The 13,526-nt window shown below is 35.0% G+C and overlaps 1 protein-coding gene across 18 annotated transcripts; it reads left to right on the top strand.

Moving 5' to 3' along the window:
• The first annotated feature begins 965 nt into the window (after positions 1-965).
• Positions 966-13,200, top strand: LOC104111154 (uncharacterized). 18 transcript variants are annotated; one of them, XM_070182871.1, is made up of 9 exons: positions 966-1,056; positions 4,791-4,876; positions 4,980-5,045; positions 5,611-5,682; positions 7,393-7,426; positions 7,694-9,464; positions 11,309-11,399; positions 12,516-12,689; positions 12,779-13,200. In XM_070182871.1, exons 2-8 carry the CDS (start codon positions 4,797-4,799, stop codon positions 12,553-12,555), a joined length of 2,154 nt encoding a protein of 717 aa, XP_070038972.1. In that variant the 5' UTR covers positions 966-1,056; positions 4,791-4,796; the 3' UTR covers positions 12,556-12,689; positions 12,779-13,200. The 18 variants fall into 18 exon arrangements, with proteins under 18 accessions (XP_070038972.1, XP_009619077.1, XP_009619074.1 ...); XM_009620782.2 differs by having other exon boundaries at positions 4,786-4,876; XM_009620779.2 differs by having other exon boundaries at positions 4,786-4,876; positions 12,516-12,696.
• Positions 13,201-13,526: the final 326 nt, after the last annotated feature.

Below are 13,526 nucleotides of genomic sequence, written 5' to 3'. Positions count from 1 at the left end.
AAAGGAGAAGTAGTAGAAGAATGAACTTGCACCTGCATCTAGCAAGCATCAACGTTTAGATCAGAGTCTGCATGAAGAACTAGTCAAGACTCAAGATCAAATTTTAGAAGACTTATAGATATGAATCTTGTAACTCATAGTTGATAGGTTTGTTTAGTTTCTTTTTATTTTGATTTTGGTATAATAAGGAGTTCAGCAAGTAGTAACATCAGCAACAACAATGAAATCACAGCTCTTTGGTAGTCCCAGCTACCAAATCTTTCAAGAACTACACTAACCTGATTCCTTTATAGCCAATGATATATATGCAACCTCCGAAGCAAGGTTCGGTCAAACTTTTTCAAAATACTTTCCATGGAGTATCAAACGGGCAAAAAGTGCTCAAGATTGCTCACTTTATCTTTGCCCCAAAACTCTTCGTGTTTCCGAGCGAAGAGGGGCAGCTGTGAACACGTAATGTTTGCCCTATGTTTAAAATACTCCTAAAATAGTCCACAATAATTTTAATTGCTTTTATGAAATTTTAGGAGTCCCTTCTCTATTATATTTTGGTTTGTTTGGCATTTAGTTGCAATTTTCATAATTATAAATATCTTTAAATCATGAAAAAATCAATTTGTTTTTATCTTGCATTCATTGCATTTTTAAATTACATAAAAATCATAAAAATGCATTAGTTGCTTTGTCTTGTTTTTACACCTTTGGGTATAATTAATTAGGTAATTGGTTAATTAGTAAATTATTAGGTAAAATAGATAGATAGTTCGATTTTACAATATAGTATTAATTAGGGTGATTAAATGAAAGTGTTTTAATTTAGAAATTAGAATAAAGAAAGAAAGGGGCTGCTATGTGTCTCAATTAAGCACCTGGGCCGATTTTTCTAGGCCCAATTTCAACATATAACCCACGCCCCAGCCTAACTTGGATTCCTGGTCTGCCCATCTGGCTTCAAGGACCAGCCAAACGACGCCATAGAATTCCTAAACGACGATGTTTCGTCTTCCAGCTTATTTGTCTTTCTTCTCTTCTAAATTTGATCCTTGTGCAGTTTAGGTATGTTCTCCATAAAATTTTCTCAGATTTGTTTTGTTATGGAATCATTGTTGTTGTTTAGTTTATCTGTTGCTATTATATGAATTTATTTGTTAGATTTAATTTCAAACAATGAGTAGAACATTAATAAAATCAATTGAAAGCCGAGTGTTGAGTGGATCTGGATTTCACGAGAATTAGAGCAACTCCGTATGTTTGTTGATTGAATCTGGACTTTATGAAGTGTGAGTAATTTTATTCGACTAATTGGATGGTTTCTGGCGTTGAAAAGAATCCTCACTCAATGGTCAACACCAATGAGAATCAAAAGAAATAGGATGAAAGAACATAAGCTTGGATTTGGCTATTAGTGTAAAGTGGCTATATTGTGACAACTAGCTTGTAGCCATGGGGAGAATTGGATCTGTAGTTTTAATTCCAGTTTGATGTTGCATAGTAGACTCACGAAGAATATTGACTCAAATGTATAGTATTAGTAATAGACCATCATGCAATCAACAACCTAAACAATTGCACTGAATGTGGCCATTTTGTAAAACATTTGCTCTGCAGTTGATTTTCTAAATTATGGTTTATGAGAATATCATGACTGTTCTAAGTTTGCATTAGTATAAATTTCATTGCGCTTTGATAAGCAACAGATCGGGGAGAACGACTTTAAAGAATTAAATGTCTTATTTCCTCAAGTAAATTCCATAACTCTTAAACCTTCACATTTGATCTCAACTTCTTCCAGGTTAACAGAATTTCTTACCCGATCTTCTGTGTTTCACAGACTTTAACGGAGTCAAAAATTTCCTTGATTTGAGATTTAAAAATAAATGGTGACGTGGGACACTATAATAATTATTTCAAGGGGAGACTCTAATTAAAATAAATAATCTAATTTCAATAATGTCACTTTAATTGAAAAACTCTTTTCCCTGTAAAAATGAGATGTGACACACATTACAACAACAATGACCGAAGGAACTTTATGTATTCTAGGTACTTTAGGTGCTTTAAGATCTTTAGGTGCTTTAGAATCTTTAGGTGCTTTGGATTTCGTAGATGCCATCTATTGAAAAACATTACGGGTGAAAAAAATAACTTCATAACATTATGGCATAATTTAGCATTCGAATCCAGTACAAGCGGAACTTTGTAGTCATCTTATCTGAATATTATTATTGTACTCTATGTGTTAGAGGATTTGAACTGTAATTTTTGTTAGAAATCATGTTTAGGCTATGTGCCGGTGCTATTAGAACCCATAGTGGTCGTTTTATCTTAAATTTATACCCAAAGTTAAATATCACAAGCGATATTTCATTGTTGGCCCGTTTAAAATATTTTACTTTGCATACAACTTTTAGACAAAGAAGAGGGATACAACAAGGCAAGTTTTGAGGGGGAAGTGCATAGATAGCCACTGATTAGAGATGTCTTTACTTTTTAGTCACTGTTTTAAATGTATTTACTCTTTAGCCAGTTTTTAATAAATTTTTATCCGCTGGACAAAAATACCCATATGCTAGACATATGTGTTGTGTAAATATTAAGGACATGATGTCCTTAACTTCATGAATGTTGTGTAAATATTTAGGACAAAGTGTCCTGTATTTGCACCTTCTGCTGCTAAACTTTAGGACATGGTGTTCTTAACTTCATGTGTGCAATGTAAATGTTAATGACATAATATCATTAACTTGTATTTGCAACTTCGGTTGTTAAACCTTAGGAAATCATGCCCTTAACTTCATATGTATAGTGTAAATATTAAAGACACGGTGTCCTTAGCTTCATGTATGCAATGTAAATGTTAAAGACATAATGTCCTTAACTTGTATTTGCACATCCTGTTGTTAAACTTTAGGACATCATGTCCTTAACTTCATATGTGCAGTGTAAATGTTAAGGACGTGGCGTCCTTAACTTCTTGTGTTCATTGTAAATGTTAAGGACATAGTGTTCTTAACTTCATGAGTGATATGTAAATATTAAGGACAACGTGTCCTATATTTGCACCTTTTGCTGATAAACTTTAGGACATCATGTCCTTAACTTCATATATGCAGTGTAAATGTTAAGGATATGGTGTCCTTAACTTCATGTGTGTAATGTAAATGTTAAGGACATAATATCATTAACTTGTATTTGTAACTTCTGTTGTTAAACTTTAGGACATCATGTCCTTAACTTCATATGTATAGTGTAAATATTAAGAACATGGTGTCCTTAACTTCACGTGTGCAATGTAAATGTTAAATACATTGTGTCCTTAACTTCATGAGTTATGTGTAAATATTAAGGATATGTTGTCCTTAGCTTCATATGTGCAATGTAAATGTTAAGGATATAGTGTCCTTAACTTCATGTGTGCAATGTAAATGTTAAGGACATAGTGTCCTTAACTTCACGAGTGATGTGTAAATATTAAGGACATGGTGTCCTTAGCCTCATATGTGTTGTGTAAATGTTAAGGACATGGTGTCCTTAACTTTAGGACATCATGTCCTTAACTTCATATGTATAGTGTAAATATTAAGGACATGGTGTCCTTAACTTCACGTGTGCAATGTAAATATTAAATACATAGTATCCTTAATTTTATGAGTGATGTGTAAATATTATGGACATGATGTCCTTAACTTTATATGTGCAGTGTAAATGTTAAGGATATGATGTCCTTAACTTCATGTGTGCAATATAAATGTTTAGGACATAGTGTCCTTAACTTCATGAGTGATGTGCAAATATTAAGGACATGGTGTCCTTAGCTTCATATGTGTTGTGTAAATGTTAAGGACATGGTGTCCTTAACTTCACGTGTGCAATGTAAATGTTAAAAACATAATATCATTAACTTGTATTTGCAACTTCTGTTGTTAAACTTTAGGACATCATGTCCTTAATTTCAGATGTGCAATGTAAATATTAAGGACATGGTGTCCTTAACTTCATATGTGCAATGTAAATGTTAAGAACATAGTGTCCTTAATATTTTAGACATCACTCATGAAGTTAAGGAGACCATGTCCTTAATATTTACACATCACTCATGAAGAAAGGGTAAAAAAGACTTTTTATATCAATTTTAATAGAATAGTGGCTAGTTTTGCTCAATATTGAAAATACTGGCTAAAAAGTAAATACCACTTAAAAAAGTGGCTATACCACGCTATTTCCAGAAGTTTTGATAACCTGAATGGAAGGATCTTGGGCCAAGCCCAAGTTACTTCTATAGCGGGCTGGATAAATAACAAATAAATAGACCCAAATTCGAACTCCACTCACTCTCAATTTCTCGCCAACATTACACTGGCGCTGTCTTCCTCTGTTGCCTCCTTTTCATCTCCTTCTGTCGCCAAGTCCCTCGTTCTGCTAAATCAAATAGTATGTTTCTCTTTCTCTGTTTCTCGATATTTTTCTTTATATAAAATTTTAACGATAAGTTACAAATCTTAATGAATTTTGGATTATACTGCCGGGTTTGTTCCCATTTTTAAACAAAGCTTATAACTACTTCCTTGTGTTTTTTAAAAATAAATATTCTGTCTTATTTGATTTTTGTGTGATAATGGTTATACTAAATTGAGTTTGAGTAGTAATGATAAATTTTCTGAAAATTTTAAATAACTAATTTTACACGCAAAAAACAAATCCTTTCGTAAGTGATTTTCAGTTTCACGTAGAGTTGAAGACTCACTTAAAGCCTGAAACCCTATATTTTCTTATCTGTTGTGAAAGAATAGGAGAAAATGGAGGGCTATACGGAGGATTGTAGGGTGTTGCTATCTCAATTGAAGCAGCAAGATAAAGACCTAAGTCTCAAAAGAAGGTAAACCTTTTATTTTTATCTTCTGACCTTAATTTAACTCTTTGTTTTAAATATAATACAATGCTACGATCGAATTTCTTTTTGGGATGACGATGGTGTCTAGGCCAAGCTTGCACGCACCTCAACTATCCCATCAGGTACCTGCTATCCCCACCAGTACCGGTGTCAGGTAACTCTGTTTACCAAGACTTGGACATATGAGAAGAAATCACCTAGTACTTTTGCCTCCATTGTTATTTGAACCTGAGACCTCATGGTTCTCAACCCACTTCATTGACCTGGATTTAGATACTGTTAGCACATTGATGAACATTGCCAATTAATGAGTGTAACTTTCGTTTTGTTTAATAGTCCCTCTTTCTCATTTTATATAATTGTGTTTCACTTGCCGTGGAAGAAAATATTCAAGTAAGAATTAAAAAATTAGTTTGATAGACAAAACATTATAAAGTATGAATAGTTTCTTAACTACTTGCGCAGCCTTTGTTCAGTTTATACAAGTGAAATAAAATTTACTTATAAAAAGAAGTTGAATAATTAAATGAATTCAATGTAAGTTTGTGTAGAAATAAGATGGTGTCAAACATTTTAGGACGTTCTAAAATGGGAAGACTGTTGTATTAAATTAGACGGAGGGCGTAATTTTCTTTGTATCAGTAATATATGAAGTGTTTGTGGGAGCTGGAATAATTGATTTTGAGTATTATGTTAGAGATAAGAAATTCATTCTGCAGGTGGTTAATGGACTTGCATTTATCGGAACGAGAGCGAAAAAAGATGGAAAGACTCAAACCTCACGGTGATATGTGAGAACGTTCTTTTGTCTTTAAATTTTCTATATCTTTTTGTAAAAACTCTTCTTTTCCACTTCTTGGATTATGGCTGTCTAGTTAGTAATAGCATCTCTCCCTAGAAAAGGCATGTTAGTCATTGCACTGCTTTCATCATTGAATATTTGCAAATTGACTGCTCAATTGAATGCACAGAATGGATGCAATTGTCTGTGAATTTCATTATAGTTTTCTGGACTATCCCTTTGCAAAATTTCCTTCTTCTTTTATTAGCTTTGGCTAATTCAGGGAAGTCATGTTAAAGAACACTTGCTGAGTGTTGTGATTCTTCATTTTATATGTTTGCAGACCATAATGTAATGATTCACATTTTAATGACGGTTTATATAGCTAATGAAATTCTGAAACTTGATATTTGTAAATGAGATGAAATATAATTAGTGTACATGGTCCTTATTATCAGCGTACACAAATATGGATTGCATTTTTTCGGCCTTCTTGAAGGTAGGGGTAAGGTCTGCGTGCACACTAACCTCCCTAGACCCCACTTGTGGGATTACACTGGGTTTGTTGTTGTTGTACAGCTCAGGCAAGTCCAAGGAAAAAGGCACTTACAGAAAAAGCCAATTGCAAGGATACTTTCCAAAAATACACAAATATCACCCAAGAAAAAAACGCAAATATCAGAATTCTACAATCACTTATAATATCAATGAAAAGGCGTTCCCATGAGTTCTGATAGAAGTGAAGTGAGTTGCGTTTCAATTTCTCTTAAATGCTGACTATTCCTTTCCGTTGAGATGCACTAAAAGAGACTTGCGGAGATGTTTCTCCATATTCGTATATATTTTTCTTTGAAGTGCATTTTCCAGCCATTAACAACTTCTCGACTGATGGGGGGGCATATATCATTGAACCCTGCCAGCACAACACAAGTGACCAGCACACTAAAGCTCAGGGACAGTGCAATAGCAGATGGTTAACAGTCTTCGGCCCCTCTGAAAAGAACACAACAGTTACTAACCATAATACTTCACAGACTATCACCAATAAGATGTGATTACTTAGTATCGACTATCTTCCCATGCAAAAACTACAGAATTTAAATGTGATATGCATTGCCTCATGCCTTTCAAGGATCCTTAATCCTATATTCTCTTAGTGTTGATTGTAGTATGATTTGACCCAGAAATTAGCAGTCCCCAAGGTTGATGGATGAGATGGACATAAGTGATTACACCCAATCTCTTATCCAATCCTCTCCTAATGCCCCTCCACATCGAACAACTGTATAAACCATCGTTTCTTTCTGAGTTCCATCAGAGAGTATCAACACCATATTCATATTTGTGATCAGTGACCTCCATCTAATTTTGTAGTAAGTAAAGACCATCCACAGGTTACGCTCCTTGTTGCTAAACTTTGAAATCTATTTTTCCAAGTGTGCTTGTTTAAACACAGAAATAGATCCAATACGTAGGCCACACTTTGTGATATCAGTCTCCTTGGCTCTTTTAAAGCATTGTAATTTTTTTACGAAAGTTGTTTCCTATACTCTTTCTACATCCTGATTAAAAGTATACAGTACCTTATTATGTGGGTTGCTCTTGTTTATGTATTTTGTTATCTGGATTCATATTGCATTAGCAATGGTTGCTTGTTGTTTTCCTAGTCAACTTTTTGCACTTCTAACTCAACGTCTACTCTTTGATTCTGTATCTGCAGGACTTTACCTGAATCATTGATTAGAGAAGATGATGTAAGTGTTCTTTCTAATGCTTGCTGATGTAATGACATTCTGCAAGTCGAAGTAGATAAAACATTCCTCAGTTTATTTTTTTTAAAAATCCAAATGATACTGCTTATATGTAACTTCTGAAGCAAAAGAGTTTGAGTATTCATGCACTCTTTATTTTTTAAAAACCTGTTTCTTTTTGTATTGAATATTATCTGCTCTTTGTTAAACTAAGTTGCAATTTTTTTGCCCCCACTAAGCTGATATAGTTTCTGTGTGTCTTAATTGCAGTTATATTATGAAAATATTAGAACTTCTGTTGCAAAGGCATTTGGAGTGCATAAGGATGAAAGGACATGTCCTGATGCTCCAGCCATATTGCTCTTTAATTCAGCTGAGAATTTGGGATGCATATATTCCCTGCTTGATAAGATGAACAACAAGGGGTTATGCTGTATTGCGGAGACAGTAACTGGTGGTTCAATTACTTTTGAGAAAACCAATTGGCAAACGAGAAGGATAATAAAGCAATTTCTTCCCAAAATTCTCCATAACCATGATGATTCCAGTCAAAGTCGGATTAAAAGAATTTCTCAACTCCTCAATGATCCTCAAAACTTCCATGTTAACCATAGGGTTCTTTGTTCTACCTTCGAATCCTTTCGCAGTGCTGCTATTTATATACTGGATAGACTTGAGGAGCTGTCTCTTCTAACTTTGAGTAAAATGCTTAGAAATCTCAGGGATGTCACTGGATACATCCCTAAGATGCAGTCTAAACGAATAGGGTGGAATAAGGGAAATTTTATTAAACAAATCAGGAGAACATCTTTGGAAATACTATCAGACTATGAAGAAGGAGATGAGCCACCAGAACCCCTGACCAAGGCTTTGTCCGTGGCAACCTTAATGTTAAAGCCAAAAACTGATTGTCCCTATCAGATGGTGTTCCAAAAACTTTCACCAGATATAGAAGCATTGCAGAATGATATAGCAAAAGCAATCAGGATACTAGATGATAAAAGAAAAATAAGTTTTGTGGAGCTGGGAAATTTGCCGCTTGTACTGGATTCGAATGCTAGAGCTGCCAAAGAAAGTGTTCGTTTGCGTGTGAAAGTGAGGAAACTGTTGACTGAGTATCTTCTCGAATGCAGCGACTTGCAGTTTATACCTGAAAGTTTACTAGAAAGTCTTGCTATTATTAACAAAACATCTAGGCATGCATCTAAGAAAACCTACTCAAATAAGGAGGTTGAGGAGGAAGTAGAATGTGTGCTGAATATTAGTGCTCAGATAAAACAAATTGTTTGGGATTTACTTGCTGAAAGTGATGTCAGTGAAGACTTTGCTAATGCATACATGGAGAACATAGAGGAAACTTATTTTGAAGCTGTTGATGAAGATGAGAATCTTTCTGATCATCCTCGAAATTGTAGGTCTGATTCTAATGTCTCATACATCCAATTAGAAAGTGTGGGTGAGTTAAACCAAAGTGACTCCAAGTCTTTATCCTCTCCGCTTTCACCCAAACACAAGTTGAACGTCAAACTTGAGTCAATGTATACCGATGAAGTAGATTCAGTTCATTCCAATTGGTTTGACAATTCATCGTCATTCATAGAATCAAAAAGTTTTGAAGGTGCTAAGAGTATGAGTGGAAAAGATTACCATTTTAGAAGCATGGGCCAGCACGGAGGAAAGGATTCGGGCCCATCTATGTCCACCAGAGATCAAAATAAATTTTCTACACCTTTCTCGCCTAATAAAGAATCAGACAGGAACAATATGGAGCAAAAAGAAGGTGCATGGCATCTAGGATGCAGGCCACCAAGATATACATCGGAAGAGTGTTCAGAAGAAAAAAATGCATTGCCTCGCAGCAACAACTTGAGTAGAAATCAGTATCTTCTTATTCAGGAAGCTTCTGATGATACTAGTATGGTTGCTTACAGTCTTGTCGGCTGCATGTTGAATACGTTTGCTCAGTTGGATGGGCTACAGTTATCTGATGATGATGTATCATATCTCCAAGGCAATACTTTAGATCCCAGCAATTTTGAAGGTATCTGAACACAGAACTCTTCTTATGCTGCTTCTGAGTCTAAACAATTGGGTAGTCACTGAAAAAATATAATGTCTTTTGATTGTTTTAGACAGATTCTCTGTTCCTGCCTTTGCTTTTTATATTTTCCATGTCTAAACAGCACTCTATGGGCATTTAAATTTCTAAGGTGTCACTTAAGGAACATCGTGCTTGGAGAACTCTCGCAAGGTTTAGTATACCTGCATTTTGAGTTACGGGAAGCACTATGCCTACCTAGTGAAGTGGCTGTTCTGAATATCTTATCCTGTGAAAGTTGAGATCTCAACTGTTTAATCTTGCTCTGACCAACAAGTCACACCTTTAAAGATTATCTGGGGGGATTATGCACTATATGAGCCTACTCAGATGTAGCATGAAAATTTTTCTATCTTGGCTCGGCTCGGTTGAACTCTTTCTCAAAGGCAGTTAAACATGCCTGAAAATGCCTTTGGAAACACAGTCTAGGGGAAAGACCTAGTGCAAGTAGAAAAGGGAAACAATTATTATGCGTAGGATTGCATGCTTTATTGATGCTTCATCTCATTGGTATGACAATGGGTGGGTATTCTGTAGTATTGCTATTAAAAAGGTGTCCTGAATAGTACAAAATGAAATGAGATTTTAGGTTGAGCACTTTAGATTTATTTTGTTCCCTTTTTCTTTTCTTTATTCTTCTTTTGCTGACCCAAATATATTAGGATTGAGATGTTGTTGGGGTAGGAAATAGTGGCAGAGGAAAAGATATAAGAAAGGAGGGCTTTTGGTGGGATTTGAACCTTGTACCTGAATGAGTAGGATAAAAAGGCAAAAAAGAAAAAGGAATTATATCTGCTGAGAGATAAAAAAGGATTCTTACATATCTTGTTGGTGATACTGCAATTTGTTCTGATTGCTGTTTTATCTTTTCGGTATTCTGTTTCTTCAGGTCAATTTATCTTCCTATTTTGACTTCTGAATGCTGTCAAGAATGTGTGGGATGTCACTTATGTGATGCTTTTGAGGTGGCAGACTCTACATTGTATGAGAAGTCAAAGAACCTGTCGAAAAGTGTGTTTCAGTAAGAAAAAGGGAAGATGAACACAGAGAGGCTCTTAAAAAAAGAAATAGAATGAATAGGACAGACGCATAGTAAAATTGAGATTTAGAATAAAACAAGGCAGAAACGAAAACCAAGCAGGGAGTAGAATGGTTGTTTATTATCTGAAGATAATATGCTTAAGTGAGTGAGAAATTGATGTCACTTATGTGATGCTTTTGAGGTGGCAGACTCTACATTGTATGAGAAGTCAAAGAACCTGTCGAAAAGTGTGTTTCAGTAAGAAAAAGGGAAGATGAACACAGAGGTTCTTAAAAAAAGAAATAGAATGAATAGGACAGACGCATAGTAAAATTGAGATTTAGAATAAAACAAGGCAGAAACGAAAACCAAGCAGGGAGTAGGATGGTTGTTTATTATCTGAATATAATATGCTTAAGTGAGTGAGAAATTGAAACTGCAATGGTACGTTGATGTTGCTGGATCCTAACCTTTGTAATATCTACAAGAGAATTGCGCCGTAAATTCCTCCAAGTTACTTTGCTATTGCTAAATCCCTGGACACTTGAAAGTTATGGATGGTTTTAGATAGATTGAGTGATTGTCATCAAAGTTTCATAATGTGAATTTGCTATTATTGTGACATGATTCAAAATCCTCTGATGGAGCTTTGAAATATGAGCCTTTACCAAAATATGGTCCCCTACACTGGTTCTCTTGCTTCCAATCCTTGAAAGTTTGAAATTTTTGTATTTTTGAAGGCTGGTGTTTACTAATTTCTTTACAGTTCTCAAGGACAGGGTAAGCTTCTCTGATGAGACCACTAACTCCTTAATGCTACATGTTCTTGAAGAGATAATTCCTTCATTTCCGGACAGGTAATTCTGAGTCTGCTAGTCTCTTTATAAATTAATGTTACCTCTACACATTATATAGTGTTTTTTATTTCAACATAAAAGGTAAAATATCAGGAGGATGGAAGCTGCTTGAATCTGATAAGCTTATTTGTAATCAATTTTTCTACTTTTCATTAAAAAAAGGAATTTCTAAATCTTATACTTCACAAGTCTTGCGATCAGAAGGCTGCTGCAGTTGAATCCTGTGGCCCGAACCTCAAATTGCTTTTATTCTAACAGAACTTTTCTGTACTTCTATCTGTCCTTAGTAAATTATAGAATATTGCCAGAACTGTAAAATGTAGCCGCCTCGCTTTAGAAGAAGTAAAGAAAGAGAAAAAAGAACATTTTCAAAAAGCAAAATACCAATTAGCAAAATATGATCTGTTGAGCTCGCTTCATAAAAGTGATGTTATGGGCCTTATGGCATTATATGGTAAAAGGACTTGAGCAGTTACGGCAACTTCAGTGTAAATTGGTGAAGGACAGAGGATAATAGATAGAATTAGAACAATATTATAATAGAGGATTATCAATATCAACCTTCTGAATTGATCTTTAGTGGACATGATTCAGAATCCTCTTTAGTTTCGGCGCAGGGAAAAAAGAATTTTGCCTCTCTATGCTTGCTGCAACTAGTCTTTTGGTTTCCATTAGTAGATCTGGATAGAGACAACTCTAATTTTTTGGTCTTAGCAAGTTATGACATATTATAGAAACTCCATCTGCTGTGAAACTAATAGCCGATGTGACATATTATAGTCCAAGGACCGACTATTTCATTTTTAATCAAGTAGTTAACATTTCCCTTCAGTAAGCATTCCTTTGGCAAAGAGGGGATTTGTGCATCCAACGATAAGATAAATGGCCTTGAATTGTCCCGAGTAAACTACTGGGGTCTCCTGTAGTGTAGTAAAAGGGAAGAAATAGGTTTTTCTTTATCCTAGGATTCTTGCAGGAAGAAATAGGTTTTTCCTTATCCCAGGATTCTTGCATTATGAACTAAAAAAGAGTAACTCAAGCTCACCCCACAGATTTCTTCCTTACGGCGTGTGCTTATGATTGTTAATGAGGTGGTTGAATGGTTTCTGTATGCAGTGGTAAAGAGCATCTGAAGGAGTTGTTGGGCGTGAGGTAGCTTCTGAATCCTCGAGGCATTGATGGGAGCATAGCCCAAGGTTCAATTATATAGATACTTACATAGATTTGGTTGGTGACGGTATCTTGCAAGGACCGTGATTTCTGCATTGTTGGAAAGAGATGCGCTTACACGTCAAGTGTAGGTTTGAAACTTCTTAATCGATTGAAGTCATGTTTATGTTTATGTTATATTACAACTTTTTGCTCTATTTTGGTCACAGTTTTTTGGAAGTAGCTAGAAAGATTGTCAGGGCTTCACCAACTGTGCACTTGAATAGACACATTACGACTCTAGCTGGAAATCCAGTCTGATGAACATGGTGCTGATGTTGCTTACGCAATGAAGGCTGAATTTTGGCCAGAAGAGCAGAAAGTTTATCCTTTTCTAGGCCTAGATATGTATTTGTTTGTACTTAGTTATTTGTTCACTTATTTTTTTGGTTAATATTCGTATTGGACAAGCAAGAAAATAAATTTCTGGTAATAGATATGATATATCGGCATTTCATTTAATCTAAGAGAGATGTAAACACTCGATTTCTCATGGGCGATAGATAATTACAACCTCAGTGAAATGCCAATTTGAACAACTGATGTTGAACTAAATCTTATGGAAATCAGCGTTGTGTTTTTCACTTTTGTACATGTATGGTTGGAACCCTGTTGTTGCTTATGGTTATTCATGACGAGATTTATGTCGATACGGATTACTATTAGGTATAAACATCGTGAATGGTGTAATATTGTGTTTATTTTTTTCACTAATTGAGTATACCAATCAATAAAAAGTGAACTAAGTGAGTGCCATAGAGGTTTAAAGCAAGCACAAATCTGAAACAGGTGAAGCACAATTACTTTTAGCAACAACAAAAGTAATATAAAAAGTTCAAGATTTCACGAATCTAAAGTTGCAGCACAAAGAACAACTGTTTGACTGAAAACAAGACGGCGAAAGTGTTACCATAGCAA

Source organism: Nicotiana tomentosiformis, chromosome 8 (genome assembly GCF_000390325.3).
Source record: "Nicotiana tomentosiformis chromosome 8, ASM39032v3, whole genome shotgun sequence".
Lineage (NCBI taxonomy): Eukaryota > Viridiplantae > Streptophyta > Magnoliopsida > Solanales > Solanaceae > Nicotiana > Nicotiana tomentosiformis.
This window is presented reverse-complemented; position numbering and strand designations above follow the sequence as displayed.

What these genes read in the sequence shown, in the direction of transcription:
- LOC104111154 (XM_070182871.1), top strand. Translation starts at nt 4,797, where the DNA reads ATGGAGGGCTATACGGAGGATTGTAGGGTGTTGCTATCTCAATTGAAG. An exon ending in AGATCCCAGCAATTTTGAAG is followed by an intron (nt 9,465 to 11,308) that starts GTATCTGAACAC and finishes ATTTCTTTACAG; the next exon opens with TTCTCAAGGACAGGGTAAGC. An exon ending in ATTCCTTCATTTCCGGACAG is followed by an intron (nt 11,400 to 12,515) that starts GTAATTCTGAGT and finishes TTCTGTATGCAG; the next exon opens with TGGTAAAGAGCATCTGAAGG.